Source organism: Peromyscus eremicus, chromosome 1 (genome assembly GCF_949786415.1).
Source record: "Peromyscus eremicus chromosome 1, PerEre_H2_v1, whole genome shotgun sequence".
Lineage (NCBI taxonomy): Eukaryota > Metazoa > Chordata > Mammalia > Rodentia > Cricetidae > Peromyscus > Peromyscus eremicus.
Genome location: NC_081416.1, coordinates 169772109 through 169792676, shown reverse-complemented (window position 1 = coordinate 169792676; position 20568 = coordinate 169772109). Strand labels below are relative to the sequence as shown.

The 20568-nt window shown below is 52.4% G+C and overlaps 1 protein-coding gene across 1 annotated transcript; it reads right to left on the bottom strand.

Moving 5' to 3' along the window:
• Positions 1-943: 943 nt before the first annotated feature.
• Positions 944-20271, bottom strand: Cblc (Cbl proto-oncogene C). The gene is made up of 11 exons (XM_059246662.1): positions 20264-20271; positions 16619-16987; positions 13973-14119; positions 13662-13818; positions 13344-13465; positions 11174-11311; positions 9291-9378; positions 6514-6645; positions 5831-5992; positions 5415-5492; positions 944-1054 (listed from the first exon to the last, which is right to left on the bottom strand). The coding sequence occupies exons 1-11, from the start codon at positions 20269-20271 to the stop codon at positions 944-946; spliced, it is 1512 nt and encodes a 503-aa protein (XP_059102645.1).
• Positions 20272-20568: the final 297 nt, after the last annotated feature.

Genomic DNA, 20568 nt, shown 5'->3' with positions numbered 1-20568 from the left:
AACTGTCCCTCCCAAACCTGGGAGAGCCGGCAGAGACCGCTCAGCGGGAATCGCCCGCAGGCCTGATGACTTGCGGAAGGGGAGCATCATCTACTCCCAGAGGTTGTCCTCTGACCGCTGACACCTCTGACCCCGACACCTCTGATGCTGTGGCCTGGGCCATATCCCCCACCACCAAGTAAACTCATAAATGTCATTAAAAAGAATAAGCGTTAGAGAGGGCTGGAGGGATGGCTCAGTGGTTAGGAGCACTGACTCCTCTTCCAGAGGACCCGGCTTCAATTCTCAGCACCCACATGGCAGCTCCCAACTGTCTGTAACTCCAGTTTCAGGGGACCTGACACCCTCCCTTACACAGACACACATGCAGGCAAAATACCAATGCATATAAAATAAAAACAAATGATAAAAAGAATAAGAATTAGAAGATTAATAATAATAGTAATAATAATAATAATAATAATATTAATAATAATAATAATAATAATAAGGCAAAGTCTCATGTAGCCCAGGCTGACTTGGAACTCATTATCTAGCTGAGGATGACCTTGAATTCCTGTTCCTCCAGCTTCCACCTCCCGAATGCTGTGATTGCAGACATCTGTCAAAGTGCTGAGGACTGAACCCAGGACTTTGTGATAGGCAAGCACATGGCTGCGTCCCTGCCCCGCTTCTTTATTTTGAGACAGGATCTTGAATGCTCTGCTGACAGTGGCATCGGATTCAGTCACATCTGGGACAGAGCGCGGCCAGGGGAGGGAAGCTGGGCTCACCTGGCCTCTGGATCTTGGACATAACTGGGGCTGCACAGGGCCGGCTGGAGGGTACATATCCCCTTTCAGGAGCTCCTGTCAGGGAGAGTCATAAACCAGCAGCCCTGGTTTAGTGAAGGTCGGTGTTTTCCCTCTGCCCACCCCTCCATGGCAACATGAAGGGACTCTACTTACTCTGTGGCCCCTTCCCTGGCCTGGGGCCTGGCGGTGACTTCCCACAGGACCGAGGCAATTTTTGGTAAAGGAAGTGGAGCTCGGAGCCTGGGCAGTGTGAGGGGTGCCTGGAAGAAAGGAATTGGGGAATGTTTGGTTGGGCCGATGAGCCGGCTGGGTGTATAAAGGCGCTTGCCGTCAAACCACGTGACCTGAGTTCCATCCCCGGGGCCCACGCGGTAGAAGGGGAGAACTAAATTGTACAAGCTGTCTTCCGGCCTCCACAAGTACACACACACACACACAAGCACATACGCACGCACACACGAGCACACACACGCGCACACACGCACGCACGCGCACGCACACACACACACACACACACACACACACGCACCGCACTTAAGAAAAAAATAAAATCAAATCTAGGGGCTGGAGGGATGGCTCAGCGGTTAAGAGCACTGGCTGCTCTTCCAGAGGACGCGGGTTCAATTCCCAGCACCCACATGGCAGCTCATAACTGTCTGTAACTCCAGTTTTAGGGGATCCGACACCGTCACACAGACATACAGGCAGGCCAAAAAAAAAAAAAAAAAAAGCACATAAAATAAAAATAAAATTAAGCCAGGCGGTGGTGGCGCACGCCTTTAATCCCAGCACTCGGGAGGCAGTGCCAGGCGGATCTCTGTGAGTTCGAGGCCAGCCTGGACTACCAAGTGAGTTCCAGGAAAGGCGCAAAGCTACACAGAGAAACCCTGTCTCAAAAAAATAAAATAAAATAAAAAAGCCAACCCATAATAAACAAACAAATAACACCCTTTTCTTCTGCATGGAAACATCCCAGACTGGGCTGTCAAGACAGCTCACTAGTTAAAGGTATTTGTCCAGCCTGATGACCTGATCGGAAGCCATGATGGAAAGAGAGAATCAACCCCTAAAAGTTGCCCTCTGACCTCTTCTCAGCATCCCAGAGCTTTACTCACAAACACATCAAACACGCACACACAGTAATAGTAAACTTTAAAAGAAAACACAAATCTCCCAAATGGGGTGGACATGGTGGCTGAGGCAGGAGGAACTCTGAATTCTAGGTCAGCTTTGTTTCAGGACAGCCAGGGACAGAGAAACCCTGTCTCAAAAAAGCAAAACCAGCCGGGCGGTGGTGGCGCACACCTTTAATCCCAGCACTCGGGAGGCAGAGCCAGGCGGATCTCTGTGAGTTCGAGGCCAGCCTGGGCTACCAAGTGAGTCCCAGGAAAGGCACAAAACTACACAGAGAAACCCTGTCTCGAAAAACAAAAAACAAAAAAAAACAAAACAAAAAAAAAAAAAAGCAAAACCAGCTGGGTGGTGGTGGCGCACGCCTTTAATCCCAGCACTCGGGAGGCAGAGGCAGGTGGATCTCTGTGAGTTCAAGACCAGCCTGGTCTACAGAGCAAGTTCCAGGACAACCAGGGCTACACAGAGAAACCGGGTATTGAAAAACAAAACAAAACAAAACAAAAAATCCCCAAATCAAAAACCAACAATAACACCCCCGCCCCCTGAAAAAACCCCAAAACCCAAAGAAAGGAAGTGGGAAGCCATCTTTGGCTACAATAGCCTGAACTACATGAGGCCCTGTCTCAAAAATACTCACACACTCATGCCACAGGCATTTCTGGAGCACTGTTCTAGGCTTTGGGGACACAGCCATGAAGGAGAAAAACATCTCTGTTCTGGCAGAACGGACATACATGGAGACATAAGAAGGTTCCTGCAGTGGTGGGGGGAGGGGGAGGAGGAGAGACCGCCCGGCAGCTCCCAAGCAAGGAGACAGCTCAGATGTTCTGAGTCCTTTCAAGTAGAGAGAGTGACGTTGGCCAGAGCGAGGAGGGCAGCTGCAAAGGCCTCTGGGAGACTGGAATGACTGGTCAGAAGCCAAGGGCTCCACCGTAGGAGGTGCTGTGGTGGGCGGGGCTTGCTGGCCCATTGGGAAAAGAAGGCTTGGTAGTTTAGACCCACACTAACAGGACTGGGAAAGCCGAGGCTAGAGGATCTCGAATTGAGAGCCAAGGCTTTATGTAGCAATGATCCTGCCTGGAAAGCACACTGGCAAAAACGACTGTATACTAATCTTCATTACGGTAACTACAACCCCGAATGTGGACCCAGTGCCCGTGGTGGCCCTTGGTGGTAGGGACCACAGAGCATGTGGTTCATAGGCTCTGTAAACTGGAGCCAGAGATCTGCGTCCCACACCTACTCCATCCCCTCCCTGTGAGCTGGGTCTGGATGTCACCTCTGGATACTTGGCTGTCACGGTAATGGAGTATGTGAAGAAGCCATGAGCCCCCTTTAAGAGGGGGGGGAGCTATGGGTGTGATTCAGTGGTAAGGCCTGCCCAGAGTGCTCCAGTGAAGGGCTTGGGGGTGTGGCTCAGTGGAGTACTTTCCTAAAATACACAAAACTCTGGGTTCAATCCTTAGAACCTCAAAGATGGGAGGGGCGCTGGAGAGATGGTTCAGAGATTTAGAGCGAGGTTCAGCTCCCAACACCCACAAGGTGACTCACAACCATCTGTAACTCCAATTCCAGGAGATCGGACACCCTCTTCTGACTTTTGCGGACACTGTACACACCTGTATGCACACGCTACACAACATACATTCAGGTCTACACAGATACATGTAAGAAGAGAGACACCAGCACTTTAATGCCAGCACTCAGGAGGCAGAGGCAGGTAGATCTCTGTGAGTTCTAGACCAGCCTGGTCTACAGAGTGAGACCCCGTCTCAAAATAAAATAAAATAATGGGGCTGGAAAGATGGCTCAGTGGTTGAGCAGCTGGTGAGGAGTGGGGTTCAGTTCCCTTAAGCACCCACATGGTAGCTTAAGGACTGTCTGTAACTTCAGTTCTAGGGGATCCATCCAACACCCTATTCTGGGCATACATACACACACATACATACATATGGGCAAAACAATCATACACTAAAATCTCTCTCTCTCTCTCTCTCTCTCTCTCTCTCTCTCTCTCTCTCTCTCTCTCTAACAGAATCTCTCTATATAGTCCTGGCTGTCCTGGAACTTGCTTTGTAGACCAGGCTAGCCTAGAACTCACAAGAGATCCACCTGCCTCTGCCTTCCAAGTGCTGGGATTAAAGACCTGTGCCACCACATCCATCCTAAAAATAAATCCTTTTTTGTTTTTTGGTTTTTTTGTTTTCTTGTTTGTTTGTTTTTTTGAAGACAGGGTTTCTCGTGTAGTTTTGGTGCCTGTCCTGGAACTCACTCTGTAGACCAGGCTGGCCTCGAACTCACAGAGATCCGCCTGCCTCTGCCTCCCGAGTGCTGGGATTAAAGGCGTGCACCACCACCACTCGGTTTTTAAATAAATCTTTAAAAAAATAAATAATCATCATGGGGTGGGGTGAAGGCCATAACAAAAGCCATGGACATCTGAAGGGTTCCAGAAGTTTAGTCACATTTCCTGTAACGGGCAAGCTCAAGGCTACCTCTTCCCTGGTGTGTTGGGAGAACGAAGGGGTAAGAGTTGTCAGGAACGCAAACAGGAGCAGGGAAGACTCATGCCAGGCAGAGGGCGCCGCCCAGGCCAAGGTGCACCCATCTGGCTGGAGGTGACCGGCAGTCTGCCGTCCTGGCTCTGGCCCCTCCTTGTCCTCAGGGAGCCAGCTGAGTGCCTCCTAATGTTTCCATTTGCCCTTGGCTATGGGTCCAGATCTGTTTTTAGCTCCCCTCCCTGGGCTCTCCGGCCCCCCTTCCTGCTGGCGCTCTGGCTTGCTGTGGTAGAATAACGTTCCCGGATTTCCTGAGCTGTTTGTCTGAAGTCAGCTGGATATTGATCGGAGGCAGTGAGCGCTAAGCTAGGCTGCTGGGACGGCTGCCCCACCCTCCCCCCAACCCCGTCAGGGAGGGTCTCAGAAGGTCCAGGGGGTGTGGAGTGGGAGGGCCCAGAAAGAAAAATAGAGTTTATTTAAGGAATGGACACGCAGGAGCTGGGCTGAGGAGCGTGTCATTCACCCCAGCACTCGGGAGGCTGAGGCAGGAAGATGGAGAGTTTAAGCCAGCACGGACATCAGACTCCAAAAGGAGAGGGAAGAAAGAGGAGAAGGAGGAGGAGGGGGGAGGTGAGGAGGAAGTAGAGGTGGAAGAGGAGAAGAAAACAGAGAAGGGCTGAAGAGATGGCTCTGCAGTTAAGAGCACGGGCTGCTTTTGCAGAGGACCCGGGTTCAACACCCAGCTCCCGCCTGGCGGCTCACAACTGCCTGGAACTTGAATTCCGTGGGCACCACGTGTTCATGGTGCGCTGAAGGACATGCGGACAAAACACTCGTCCACATCAAATATTTTAAAATAAAATAAAATAGAGGAAGCGGGGAGGGCATCCTGAATATTGGTGCTAAGGATGAGCCCATCACCACCGTGACCCCACCTGGAGGGGGAGGTGAAGCGAGACCCCAGTCACCCACCTCAGACCTCACTCACCACTGTCAGCCGGCCTTTGTCTTGGGGTCTCCTGGGGGATGGGTCTTCAGGGGGCCGTGGGGGAGCAGAGGGAGTCACCTAAAGGACACAGAGGAGGTGGACTGTGAACTTTCTTCACACCTACATGTGCTTTTACTAGTGGCCAGCAGGAGGCGCTGTGCAGACCACATGCCGCAGGTTCAGGGTCTCACCCTCAGGCCACACCACCAGGGAAAGTGTCAGCCGGGCAGACACTGGAAACTTCAGTATCTAGGAATCCTGTTCTAGACCCTCCTCCCTCAAACCCAGAGTCCAGGTCCCTAAGACCAAGATTCCAAGCATTAGCACCCCTCCATCAGACCCAAGGATCCCGGCCCAAGCCTTCCTCCATCAGACCCCGGGAACAATGGTTCCTGGTCCCGCCTGACGCTGCTCACCGGCTCCAGCTTCCACTGCGCAGCCTCCTGGTGATAGCTGTCTCTTGAGTCCTCTGCCGTGGTCCTGACCTCCCCTGACCTCTCTGGAGCCTGACAGATACTCACAGCCTCGTGGCCTTTGATCTGACTGCGGCAGAAGGGACAGGTCTGGCTGTCCGAGTGCTGGGGGCAAAGAAGGAAAAACGCCAATTATCCTCTTGTCTCCGGTGTCCCTTCTGACTTCAAACGACCCCCAGCAAAGTGAGGGAGGGTGGGAAGGCTGGAGAGAACCGAGCTCTGGGATGGGGGGTGGGGAGGCAGATGCTGGCCGGGCTGGGGCTGGCCTGCTCTGAATCCAGGAGGAACTCGCGCCGCTGATGATGGAATATTTAGCGCTAGCCTTTAGAGGCTGAGGGCAAGGTCCAGTAAGGGAACGCTTTGGCTCTACATAGCCTGTTGCAAGGGAGAAAGGAACCCTGTCTAAAGCTCATTATGTAGCTGCTCAGGGAGAAATGGAGGCTGGGACTCAGGACGAGGTGGGTACAGGGGCATCAATGTAGATAGTCAGGGTCCTGAGTGGCCCGACCAGACCTCTGTTCTGTCTGGAACTTTGTTTCGTCGTATGTTGAATGAGGCCCCAGGGAGATGCAGGCGGGGCTCTTAGGGGAGGGATGGGGACCGGAAGAGGGTAGTGGCAGCCCCACCTGCCAGGCAGCCAGGCAGTGGCTGCAGAGAAGGTGCCCACAAGGATCAATTCTCACGTCCTTGTCCCTCTCAGCGCAGATCTTGCATAGCTCGAATGTGGAGTTCATGGCTTGGTAGAGCTGCAGCTGCTCCTGGGAGGTAAATGGGTGGGGGTGGGTGGGAGGGAGGAAGGTCCCCAATATCTGTGCCAGCCTGAATACTGAACCAAGTCCAAGGCTGCGCTGGGGATGGAGCATGGTTGGTAGAGTGTTTGCTTGACTGTGTTCCATCCCCAGCTCCCGTGCTGGGGGTGGGATTCAGGCAGGAGGCTCAGAAGTTCAAGGTCACCTTCGGTTACATAGGAACCTTGAGGCCAGCCTGGGCTTCATGAAACCTTGTCTCCACACCAGATCAAACCAAACCAAACCACGAAATAAAATCCCTTACAGAAAACCACCAACCAGGTTGAAGGCCAGTGCACTTAAGGCCCTCACAGGTGTTGTCACCTTTACATGGCCACAAGATCTTACTAAGTAGCCCGGAGGCAGGCTTGAGCCTACCCAGCAGTGGAATTATAGCCACATGTCACCACAGGCCAAGCATGTCTTCAACCCTGGACAAGAGACTCATTTGCGGACTTGTCTTCACTTGAGAACGCTAGCTTGTTTATTTTTTTTTAAGCTATTTATTTATTTATTTATTTATTTATTTATTTATTTATTTATTTATTTATTTATTTATTTATTATGTATACAGTGTTCTGTCTGCACATATCCCTGCAGGCCAGAAGAGGGCACCAGATCTCATTACAGATGGCTGTGAGCCACCATGTGGTTGCTGGGAATTGAACTCAGGACCTCTGGAAGAGCAGTCAGTGCTCTTAACCTCTGAGCCATCTCTCCAGCCCCTAAGCTATTTATTTTTTAAAGATTCTTTTGTTTTTATTCTGTGTGTCCGTGTGAATGACTGCATGTATGCCTGGGCATCACTTGGGTGCCTGGTGCCCTGGGATGGCAGAGGAGGGCATTGCATCCCCTGGACTGGAGTTCTAGGTAAAGCTGCCTCGTGGGTGCTGGGAACCGAACCTGGGTCCTATGCAAGAACAGCAAGTGTTCTTAGTCACCAAGAAGCCTCTTCAGCCCCAGAACGACAAGATTTAGCAAATACAGCATGACTCGTTCCACTTGAATTTCAGATAAACAGCAAATAGAGAATGAAGCAGAAGGGCTGGGGACACGGCTCCACTGAGCAGAGCTCACGCTGCTCCTGCAGAGGACCAGAGTTAGGTTCCCAGTACACCCCTGGGAAGCTCACAGTCACCTGTAACGCCATCTTCTGGCTTCTGTGGACACTACACACAGATGTTGCACATAGGTACAGGCAAACACTCATACACATAAAATAATTTTTTAAAAATAATAAAAATAAATATTTAAAATAATATGAAGAATAAGTGTATCTCAAATATAGGATGGGATGTACTTAGGCTAAAAAAAATGCCCTGGTGTCAAAGGCCTGTAATTCCTCCAGAGGCTGAGGCAGGAGGACTGGGATCCCCAGGCCAGCCTCAGCTACGTGGAAAGATCTTGTACCAAAAATCTGAGGGCCAGACATGATGGTGCACACCTTTAATTCCAGCATTTAGGAGGCAGAGGTAGATGGATTTTGAGATGAGTTTGAAGCCAGCCTGGTGGATCACTAAATAACTAAATAAATAAGTTCCAGGACAGCCAGGTCTACACAGAGAGACCTTGTCTCAAAATAATACTCACAACCACCGTGTGTGTGTGTGTGTGTGTGTGTGTGTGTGTGTGTGGGTGTGGGTGTAAAGAACCAAGGGCTGAATTGTTGGTAGTGCTCTGTGGACATGCATGGCATTAGCCATGTGGAAGTCAGAGGACGAGCAGCAGGACTATGTTCTTTCCTTCGACCATGTGGATCCTGGGGACTGAACTCAGGTCATCAGGCTTGGCGGCAGCGCCTTTGGCCAGTACTCCTGTAAATGCCCAGCCCTTTGCTGTATAGTCAATTAAGTTATTGGAAGGCAGACCTCTGTGAGTTTGAGGCCAGCCTGGTCTACAGAGCAGTTCCAGGACAGCCAGGGCTACACAGAGAAACCCTGTCTCAAACAAACAAACAAACAAACCAGCAAACAAGTATGGGAGTGTGACTCAGTGGTAGAGCCCTGCCTAGAATTCCCCAGTGAGGGGCTGGGGTGTGACTCAGTGGTAGAGCCCCTGCCTAGAATCCCCCAGTGAGGGGCTGGGGTGTGGCTCAGTGGTAGAGCCCCTGCAAGAATCCCCCAGTGAGGGGCTGGGGTGTGGCTCAGTGGTAGAGCCCCTGCCTAGAATCCCCCAGTGAGGGGCTGGGGTGTGGCTCAGTGGTAGAGCCCCTGCAAGAATCCCCCAGTGAGGGGCTGGGGTGTGGCTCAGTGGTAGAGCCCCTGCCTAGCATGCACAAGTTCCTGGGTTCCATCCTAAAAACTAAAAGGAAATATCTTGGCTCTTCTCCTGCTCCTGGGTGTCTGTTCAGACTCAGAGCTGATAAACACTCAACTGCATCAGCTGTTTTGATGATCTCAGAGGCTCTTTTCTTTATTTCATATCCAATAAAACCCTTGGGAAGGAGACTGCAGAGGCTATAGTTCTCAGTGGAAGAACTCAGAGAACTGCAGAGAAGCCAGGATTGTCTCCAGGTCACATAGCCCTAAGCTGACACTACATTTCAAGGTCTCTGAGCTAAGGCAAGTTGGGGCTAGGAGCAGAGAGTGGGTAGTAGGTGTAGATATGAGACTCACCTCTGACACTTCAATGCGCTGGTAGGGTTCTGTTTGGCACAGCTCAGTCAGGTCTGGGTTGTGGTTCTTTCCATCAGGGTAGAGGTAGCTGAGAGGAGAACAGAGTTGGGCTCTGAGTGGCTGGACTCACAAGGACCAGCCTGCCTCACCTGTCTGGTGTGAGTGTGAGTGTGTGTGTGTGTGTGTGTGTGTGTGTGTGTTTGTGTGTGTGTGTTAGGACCTGCCACAAGCCCACACTGGGACTCCCCAGAGCAAGCACTCTCCAGTCCCTGGGACAGAACCATCCACTTGACCCTCTCAGGGAAGCTGCACTGAACCTCGGCCTCCAGCCTGAAAACCAAGAAAGGAATCCAAACCTCTGTCCTTCAAGGATCCCTCGGCTCTTGAGAGCTGGTCCTGGAAGGTTTTATTGTGGTGATTATTACTGCTATTTTGCAGTGCTGAACCTAGCCTGGAGTATGTTCAGCAAGTGCTCTTCCACCAAGCCACACTCCCATCCTCTGACTGGGGGATTCTAGGCAGAGGCTCCACCACTGAGCCACACCCCAGCCCCTCACTGGGGGATTCTAGGCAGAGGCTCTACCACTGAGCCACACCCCAGCCCCTCACTGGAGGATTCTAGGCAGGTGCTCTACTACTGAGCCACGCCCCAGCCCCTCACTGGGGGATTCTAGGCAGGGGCTCTACCACTGAGCCACACCCTCAGCCCCTCACTGGGGATTCTAGGCAGGGGCTCTACCACTGAGCCACACCCCCAGCCCCTCACTGGGGGATTCTAGGCAGGTGCTCTACCACTGAGCCACGCCCCAGCCCCTCACTGGGGGATTCTAGGCAGGGGCTCTACCACTGAGCCACACCCCAGCCCCTCACTGGGGGATTCTAGGCAGGGGCTCCTCCACTGAGCCATGCCCTCAGCAACTCTCTGGGGGATTCTAGGCAAGTGCTCACGAGTGAGCCACACCCACAGCATGACCTATACATTTTTTTTTTCTTTTTCTTGTTGAAACTAGGTCTCACTATATAGCTTAGAAGACAGATCTCAGGATCCTCCTGCACCTTGAAACATTGAATACGTTCACACACACACACACACACACACATACACACACACACACACACACACACACGCACACCATCCCTGCTAATGACCAATACATTTTCAAAACAAAGACCAAAAGACCAAAAGAAATCTAATAGAATAAATAATGTAACAAAAGGAATGTGACCAGTCATGAAGGTGACGTGAGTCTGCCTGTTTCCTGCTCTCTGTGTTATGATTCAAGGCCTTTTCCATCTTATAGAACAGAACCCCAGGGAACAATGAGAAGCAACATGTCAGTTGTCTGTCTGTCCACCTGTCTCTATCCACCTGTCTCTCTCATCTCCACCTCTATCTCACACTAGCCATGCTGCTCCTTGGTAGCGCCTGGCCCAGCTAGGTCACGTCCCCAGCTGTACAAATCACATAAGATCTGGGTGAGAGAGGACAGGGGAGAGCAGCCGGCCCCTCCCCTGCCCTCCCCACCCCACAGCGGGTAACTTCCCGCAGGAAACCGGAGGCAGCTGAGGTTACAGGTGGAAAACCACTAGTCTGGCTGTTTCCCCGCCCCTGCCCTGCCAATCTAGATCCTAGAGCAGGATATGGCCTCCAGAAGCACAGGCTCTGGAGCCCACCAGTCCAAGGAAGGAATCCTGTGCTGTGTGACCCGTTGTGTGGACGCAGACATTCCCCTGCCTCGAGATCCCTGCCGCCCCCTGCCGGGCACCCTTGACATTGCAGCTTGGTGTGTCTGCGCACCTTACACACGCCCCCACCCCCAGCCAGGATTTGTGCATAATCTGGCTTTTGCTGATACTCTTTTCCTTTCGTGTGGGGGACTCACATGCCATCCTTTTGTCCTTTCAGGAGCACCTGGAACAGGGGTTTGTTGAGAGGAATGGTCTGTAGGATGCTTCCATCGGAACTCACGTACCCAATAGCCCACTGCCCCAGGCGGGTACAGCTGGGCCTGAAGATGTAGCTGTGGGAAGATAGGCGGGATGCAGAGAGAGTGTGGTCGCTGCTGTCCCTGCGGGGACCAGCCTGTGGTCTGCCCTGCCCGGGATCCAGGTATCTTGGTCCTCGTCCTCACCTTCTCTCACTTTATGGAAGGGGGGCTTTGCTCCCCATCCACAACTATGGGCTGGGAGGGTGTGTGGTGTGGCTATAGCTTTAGCCATTGCCCACCATGGGGACGGGTCACGTCTGAGGAGGCTAAAACAGGAAGAAACAAGGCAAGGGGCACCCAGACAATGTCCCCCGATAAAGGGCTTGAAGGCTTGTCTCCATCTGTGCCTGAACCCGGCTCTGGTTCTTTCTCTCAGTTTTATACCTTCCCGTCTCTCCCTGCCTCTTTGCAGCAGAGTCAAGGCTAGCCTGGGCTACCAGAGACCTTGTCTAGGGACCCATCTAGACAAGGATGTTACCACTGAGCAGCCCGTCTGGTAGGAGATAGGGACAGAGGTACTGACAGAGATAGAGATGGACAGACTGGGAAAGACCCTCCCCTTTCTCTTCCTTCCTCTCTCTCCCCCAGCTCGAAGTGAATGGGGAGCTCTGGAAAGTAGCTGATATTCTACCCTTGCCTTCCAGAGCCCTGCAGAGACCGACAAACCAGACATTTCCCTCCACCTGTGGATGCTCAGCTCCTCATCCTTAGCCCATGGAGGAGATCCAACTACTCCAAGCTCCTGCCTTGAAAGGACGTGAGGTCTCCGATGTCAAGTTTCCCAGTCTCTAACCTGGGAGGGCTCACATGCGAAATATTTAAGAGGTGGACAAGCTGAGTGTGCTGACCACCTGTAATCCCAGCATTCAGGAAACCGAGGCGAGAGGCTCCTAAGTTCAAAGTTAGCCTGGGCAATAGAGAGATCCTGTCTTAAGAAAAGAAAAGAAAAGAAAAGAAAAGAAAAGAAAAGAAAAGAAAAGAAAAGAAAAGAAAAGAAAAGAAAACAAACCCTAGAAAAATGCCGAGTGTAGGGATAACCTCTGTAACCCCAGCATTTGCAAGGGAAAGGAAGGATGATCAGGATTTCAAGGGTCATCCTTGGCCACATGGCAAGTCTGAGGCTAGCCTGGGCTATATGAAGCAAGCCCTCTTACTGTGGAACAATCTTTTTGCACACTATGAATATGTACTACTTTCATTGACTGATAAAGAGCTGACTGGCCTATAGCTGGCCTGGAGGAGGTTAGGCAGGAAAACCTCACTAAGAGGATGCTGGGAAGAAGAAGGACAGAGTCACAGGAATCAGAGCAGTCGCCAGCCAGACGCAGAGGGAGCAGGAGATGAACATGCCATGCTAATAAAGGTACTGCTACATGGCAAAGGGTAGATAAGAAATATGGGTTAATTTAAAATGTAAGAGCTAGTTAGTAATAAGCCTGTGCTATTAGCCGAGCATTTATAATTTATATTAAGACTCTGAGTGGTTATTTGGGAGCGGGTGGTCAGGACAGTAAAACCCCATCTACACCCTATCTCAAAACAAAACCATTTAATGGATTTACTGCATAGCCTCCAATTTGTCAGAAATGGGTCGTGCCTCAGGTAGGGGCTTCAAGACACCTTGGTAACCAGGTATTGTTACTTTAGTTTCTGGGCCATGGGATGACCCAGGAGGCCCCTGGAAAAAGAGGTTGGGCATCAAGACTCAGGTGTTTTTGTCCTGTTTTGAGATAGAGTTTCTCTGTGTACCCCTGGCTGTCCTAGAACTTGCTCTGTAGAGCAGGCTAGCCTAGAACTCACAGAGATCCTCCTGCTTCTGCCTCCCAAGTGCTGGGATTACAGGAGAACATCACAGGTCTCCAGGTGCAGTATTCCTGACCTCTGGGTTCCCAGGAACCTCAATTCTTGGTCTCTCAGACCCTCAGGCATTCTCCCACACACTAGCCAGGACTAGACATCCTCCCTCCACCCCGCACCCCCCCTCATCCCCGGCCCCGCCCCGCTCCCTTCCCCCCTGCCCCGCCCCTGAGCTACCCAGCCCGACCCCCAGCCCAACTTTGCTCACCTGCCTGGTTTGTCCCTGCAGGCCTGCAGGCGCGTTTGGACCTCATCGTAGGTCAAGAAGGCCATGTAGCCGGGGTGGTTGACAGCCAGGAATTGCCAGTTCCTGAGCAGGGTGGGCCACGGCTGGGAGGGACAGAGATGGTCACCGAGAGACCAAGGAAGTAGCTTATGACCTAGGGTCTTCAGGGTTCAAGAATCCACCACCTTGCCCAGGACTCAGTGGTCCAAACCCAGCCCTTCTCCTTTAGATCCGGTGTACCCAGTCCCCATCTCCTCCCTCAGACCCAGGGCTCTAGGCCCAGCTTTGACCTTCTCTGACCTGGAAGAGCCTGGTGAAGATGTCAAACTCAAAGACAGACACGTGGCCGCTACAGGTGAGGTCCAAGGTGGAACGCAAGGCCTGCGTGGTGGGGCCTGGTTCCACAGGGTGGCAGCTACACAGGTGGGACTGGAACTCTGCCCAGGGAAGCACGCACCTGGATGGGAAGGGGTCAGGTTGCGGCTGCGGATGGAGGGGGCGTCTATAACAGGAGGCTACTGCTCCCCCCAACCCCCACACACACTCCGGGGCCTTGGGGAGGAAGATTTAGGGCCCCGCAGCCCATCTTCCCCGGGCGAAGGCTCTCTCACCGGACTCCACAGCGCTCCCTCCAGAAGGTGTGGGCCGAGCCCTTAGTGAGCTGGTACAGGTGTCCACAGTACTTTCCTCCCGGGAAGAGTGCGCTCAGCTCGGCATGCATGTGACTGAAGATGAGGGCCAGCTTGGCCAGCTGTCGCCTGCAGGCAAAAGCTGTGAGCATCACGCTGGACGTAGGGAGAGTCGCCAGAGGTGCAAGCCCCCCCCCCCCCATTCCCTCTAATCGATCAATGCACCAAAGGAGCATCTCAGTCCCGAGGCCTCTCCTCTCTGAGCCTCAGTTTCCCCATTTATGAAGAAAGCGTGGAAGCTAATATCCAAATTAGCCTCCAGCCAACACAGCCCAGGCCCAAAGCCTGCTGCGGCCGGAGAAGCCTCGCCTGCTGAGATGGTGGGGACTAACCATCTGCAGTCTGCGTTCAGCGCATGCCCAGAACTGTCTTCCACACCAGCCGGTGCGCTGACCACCCTGAACTTTAGATCAGGATACAGAACGCAGTAATTTTGTTTGTTTTTTAACACTTAATAACTATGAAAGTATTGAAAAATCATTAAACAATGTTTTTCCAAGTCTTCTCAGTTCCTCACCTGTGAAGGGGAAATAAACGGGTGAGTATAGCTTCTGAATCACTGGGGGTCAACAAGGTGCTTGGCCATGCTTTATGAGCACAGAGAGAGCACAGCTCGGGGCACGGTTCAGATGAAGAGCCCTTGCTTAAAATCCCCCAGTGAGGGGCTAGGGGTGTGGCTCAGTGGTAGAGCCCCTGCCTAGAATCCCCCAGTGAGGGGCTGGGGGTGTGGCTCAGTGGTAGAGCCCCTGCCTAGAATACCCTAGTGAGGGGCTGGGAGCGTGGCTCAGTGATAGAGCCTCTGCCTAGAATCCTCCAGTGAGGGGCTGGGGTGTGGCTCAGTGGTAGAGCCCCTGCCTAGAATCCTCCAGTGAGGGGCTGGGGTGTGGCTCAGTGGTTCAGCCTCTGCTTACCATGCTCCATGCTCAGCATCTCAAAATCAAAAAAAACCTGCATGTCATATTGAGTTAACACTCAGTGCATGATGATTATATTATATTTTTCATTTATATTAATAGCTTCCTTGGCCAGGTCTGCAGGGCTCTTGGCAGTTTCTTAGCAACCTCGCTTCCCAGAACGTAAAGCTGTGTAGCCCAGTGAGGATGTCACCCACCACCGCCACTCAGGGTGGTTCAGACGGGAAGGTACTTTTTTTTTTTTCTTTTTTGAGACAGGGTCTCATTATGTAGTCCCAGCTGGCCTAGAACTCACTCTGTAGACCAACCAGACTGACCTTGAACTCACAGAGCTCCATCTGCCTTTGCCTCCTGAGTACTGAAGTCAGAGGCCTCTGCTGCCACAATCAGCCCAGAGTAACAAACTGGTTCTTTTTTTTTTTTTTTAAGATTTATTTTTATTTTTAATTGTGTGTGTGTGTGTGTGTGTGTGTGTGTGTGTGTGTGTGTGTGTGTGTAGGTATGTGCTCATGAGTTGGATTTCTGAGACCAGGTGTCGGATTCCTTGGAGCTGGAGTTACAGGTGGCTGTAATCCTGAGTGCTGTAAGCCTAGATCCTCTGCTACAGAAAGAAGCCCTCCTAACCTCTCAGCCAGTGGTTCTCAACCTTCCTAATGCTGTGTCCCCATGTAGTCACAGTTCCTCATGTGGTGGTGACCCCATCCATAAAATTATTTTCACTGCTACTTCATAATTGTAATTTTGCCACAGTTATGGATCAGAATGTAAATCTCTGTGTTTTCTGATGGTCTTAGGCGGCCCCTGTGAAAGGGCCGGTCACCTCTAGGGGTTGCGACCCACAGGCTGAGAACCACTGTCCTAAGTCCCCTCTCCAGCAGGTGCTTGGAGTTTACACCAGACTGCAACAAGGTAGGCCAAAGGAAAGCAACAAACATTGTAACAGTTTTGTTCAGCACACTGGCCAGCTGTCTTCTGACCCCGGCCAGGGTGCACACACACAGTGAGAAATAAATCGATGTAATAAAAAAGAAATTTGCATTTTCCACGCAGTATATATAAATATATTTTGAGTAGTATTTCTTACATCAGTTATAGTTGGGGGATAATGGGAATTTAAACAATATGGACAGGCAGGTGATTTATTTCATTTCCTCTTGAATTGAGGCCATATAATAAGCCCGGGAAGTCACTGCTACCACCGATTTAGACCTTGCTCTAGGGTCAGTGCACCTGTTCCTCGGGAGAGAGAGCAGGCAAGTCCAAGGTCCTTAGCCTTGGCTTCAGGTACGGAAGTCCTCGATGGCACCCACGCAGGTCCGGGGCTGGCCCGGAGCTCAGGCACTAGAGGCGAGTCCACTCACCCCCCAACCGGAAGTTTCTGGGATCCCTACATTCACAAGGCCGGTGTGTATCTTAGGCCCCCAGGAGAGAGGCACGCCTGGACCCCAGGAGCAGGGTGATCCAGGAAAGGAAGAAAGGGACACTGATGGCAGGGGTGCTTAAAGGTCTGAGGGAGGAGGGCCGGGCCTGGACCCCTGAAGAGGGAGGAGGGCCGGGCCTGGACCCCTGCATCTGAGGAAAGAGGTGTCTGGTGGCCCGATCCGGAAATCTCTAGTTTTTGACTTGTCTCCAAGGCAGGTCGGTCAGTGCTCACCTGAATCTGGAGCCCTCCCGGAAAACCTCCTCCTTCGCATCCCTTTTGCCTCGGGGTGGCAGCAGCTCGGCCACCTTCCTGCCTTTGGCTTCCAGATTGGCCAGGTAGATGACCAGAAAATCCCCAGCGCCACCGGGACCCTCGGGGTCTCCCCCGGCCTCGCGCCGGGCTCTTGCCACCTCCCGAAGTAGCTGAGCGGTGCGGGGCAGCAGGTTCCGCAGCGACGGGGGCCCCATAACCAGCCTGGGGTCCCGGCATTGCTCCTCCAGGCGCTGGAGCAACTTCACCGCCCGGCCGAGCGCGCGTGGCTCTCCCCACTGCCACCCCAGCCAAGGGTCTCGCGGGGCTGCCATCCCAGCCAAGGGTGGCCTGGGGTGAGGGGTGAGGCGGGGAAGGCTACAGGTTGGGGCGGGACCAGGAGGGAGCAAGGGGCGGGCTCTGGAAAACGGGAGGGGACTTCAGGAGGCTACTGCCCTAAAGGGGCCCGGACTGCAGAGTCTGAGGGAGGAGGGCTGAGCCTGGACCCCCGGGTCTGAGGGAGGAGGGCTGAGGCCTGGACCCCCGGGTCTGAGGGAGGAGGGCTGGAGTCCGGACTGCAGAGTCTGAGGGAGGAGGGCTGAGCCTGGACCCCCGGGTCTGAGGGAGGAGTGATGGAGCCCAGACTGCAGAGTCTGAGGGAAGAGGGCTGAGCCTGGACCCCTGGGTCTGAGGGAGGAGGGCTGAGGCCTGGACCCCCAGGTCTGAGGGAGGAGGGCTGAGGTCTGGACCCCCCGAGTCTGAGGGAGGAGGGCTGAGCCTGGACCCCCGGGTCTGAGGGAGGAGGGCTGGAGCCTGGGTTCCTTGGTGTGTAGAAAGAGGTGGCGGGCAAAGAAGGAGGGTATTGGAAGCTTGGTTCTCCACACCCTGCAGGGAGGGGTCTGGGACACACAACACCCCTTCCTGCAATCGTGGCTGAAGTTTTCAGTCTTTGCTCATAGCGTGGGATCAAAGTTCAGACAGCTGAGTCTCCTAAGAACAGAAAGTCAAGTAGTTACTCTGTGTCCCAGAGAGAAAGTACTAGAACGACTGGAGCTCTGGGTCCCATGGCAGGTAAGGGGAGTTTAAGTACCCAGATTTTCAAAAGGGGTGAAAGGTGTGGCGGAAAGTGAAGTTCAGGAATGCACGGGGCTGCAGGGAGTGGCTGCAAGACAGGTTTGCACCTCAGCCTGTCAGACCTGTAGGGTCCACCCTGCCTGTACTCCAGGCAGCTGCGGGGCGTGGGGAGTGGGGCCTCCCCGCGGACATGGTTCTCTCCGCCCCAGGGCACCCAACTAGCCAGCCACGTCCAACCAAGGCAGGCTGGGGTGCTGACGCCTCTCCGGCCTGCATTCTCCTCCCCCTCCTTTCCCTCCCTCTCCTCCTCTTCCTCCTCCCCCTCTCCTTCCTCCCCCTCCCCTTCCTCCTCTTCCTCTTCTTCTTCCTTCTAGCTAGGGTCTTCCTAAATAGCTTAAGTTGGCCTTGAACTCACTGAGTAGCCCAGGCTGGCCTCAAAGTTGCCTCTCTCCTCCTTCATCTGCCTCCAGTGCTGGGATTGGATGGTAAGACTCTGTCTCAACAAAAGACCTGGGTTGGGACCGGAGAGATGACTCAGTGGTTAAGAGCACTCACCGTGTGTTCAAAGGACCAGAGTTCAGTTCCCAACACACTCATCACCATTCAACAATAATTCCAGATCCAGGGGATCTGATGCCTCTGGCCTCTGAGGGCACCCTGTACACACACACACACACACACACACATACACACACACACACACACACACACACACACACACACAGAATGATATATTTTATTTTGTTTTGTTTTGGGCTTTTTTGTTTTTTTGAGATAGAGTGTCTCTGTGTATCACTGGTTGTCCTAGAACTCACTCTGCAGACCAGGCTGGCCTGGAACTCACAGAGATCCGCCTGCCTCTGCCTCCTGCGTGCTGGGATTAAAGGAATGCGCCACCACCACCCGGCTTTTTTGTTTGTTTGTTTTTGTTTTTGTTTTTTTTTTTTTTTAGACAGGGTCTCATCATATAACCCTGGCTGTCCATGTAGACCAGATGGTCTCAAAATCACAGAGATCTGCCAGCCTATGCCTCCCGAGAGCTGAGCAAAAGACTCACCATGCCTGGCATAATTTAAAAATAATAAAAAGCCAGGCATCGGTGGTGCATGCCTTTAATCTCAGCACTCGGGAGGCAGAGCCAGGCAGATCTCTGTGAGTTCAAGGCCAGCCTGGTCTACAGAGCAAGATTCAGGAGAGATACCAAAACTACACAGAGAAACCCAAGACCAGCTGTATTGGATCCCCAGGACCTACATGATGGATAGAGAGAACTGACTTCTGCAAGCTGTCCTGTGATGTAACTCAGGACCTCTGGAAGAGCAGCCAGTGCTATCAACCACTGAGCCATCTCTCCAGCCCTCCCACCCCCAAGGCAACTCTTATAAAAGAAAGCATTCAATTGGGGGCTTGTTTACAGTTTCAGAGGATTAGTCCATTATCATCAGGGCGGAAACAGATAGTCACAGTGCTGGAGTAGTAGCTGAGAGCTTTCCATCTTGATCCACAGGCAGCAGGCAGAGAGGCACTGGGCCTGGGCTGGGCTTTTGAAACCTCAAAGCCCCACCCCCATGACACACCTCCTCCAAGGACACACCTTCTTTAACAAATTCCCAATCCTTACCAAACAGTTCAACTAAAGGGCATGCATTCAAACACCTTTGCCTCCGGGGGCCATTTTCATGCAAACCACCACAGTAATAGCCACAATAAACAATGAGAAAGAAAAAAGTTGGAGTCTTGAGACGGCTCAGTGGGTAAAGGTGCTTGCTACTCTGCCTGATGACCTGAGCTGAAACTCCAGAACCACGTGGAAGAGGAGAGAATCGATTCCCACAAGGTGTCCTCTGACCTCCACACAAGCTCCCTGCAAGTAAATAAGTGAGTGTAATTATTATTTTTCTTTAAAATTGAGCCAAGTGGTGGCACACACCTTTAATCCCGGCACTCAGGAGGCAGAAGCAGGTGGATCTCTCTGGGTTCCAGGCCAGCCTGGTCTACTGAGTGAGCTCCAGGAGAAACCCTGTCTTGGAAAAAGAAAAAGAAAAAGAAAAAAAGGAAAATCTGAGCTGGATGTAGTTTCAGATACTAGTGAACCTAACTGTTCTGAGGGAAGAAAAAAATGACACTGAGTTAAGGTCCAGCCTGGGCTACAAAACAAGGTTCTGTCTCCAAAAATAAACAAACAGGGTTGGCAAGTTGGTTCAATGGGTCAGGGTGCTTGCCACCAACCCTGACAACCTGAATTTGATCCTCAGAACCCCAGGGTAGAAGGAGAAAACTCACCCCTGTGGGCTATCCTCTGACCTCGATCCTCAGAACCCCAGGGTAGAAGGAGAAAACTCACCCCTGTGGGCTATCCTCTGACCTCGATCCTCAGAACCCCAGGGTAGAAGAAGAAAACTCACCCCTGTGGGCTATCCTCTGACCTCGATCCTCAGAACCCCAGGGTAGAAGAAGAAAACTCACCCCTGTGGGCTATCCTCTGACCTCGATCCTCAGAACCCCAGGGTAGAAAGAGAAAACTCACCCCTGTGAGCTATCCTATCCTCTGACCTCCACATGTGTCCACATACAAGCACACACATAAGTGTGTATAAAAATATAAAATCAATATAATATAAAATCCATATAAAAACCAAACACAGACTTCTACCAGCCCCCACCCCATGCACACACACAAATAAAACCTGTGAAAAAGGTTAATCTTTGGGGGTGGGGTGGGGGATGTAGCTCAGCTGGCGAATGCTTGTCTAGAACACAGGAAGCCATGGGGTCTGTTGGGAGAATTCCCACAGAGCTACACCTGGTGTGACTTGAGAGTTCACACCTAGCCTTAATCTGCCTTTTGTGATTGCCAA

Coding starts and splice junctions, on each gene's coding strand:
- Cblc (XM_059246662.1), bottom strand. Junction 9,379..11,173: donor AAAGGACAAAAGGATGGCAT/GTGAGTCCCCCA, acceptor TTCTCCTCTCAG/CTACCTCTACCCTGATGGAA. Junction 5,493..5,830: donor CGCAGTGGAAGCTGGAGCCG/GTGAGCAGCGTC, acceptor TGTGTCCTTTAG/GTGACTCCCTCTGCTCCCCC.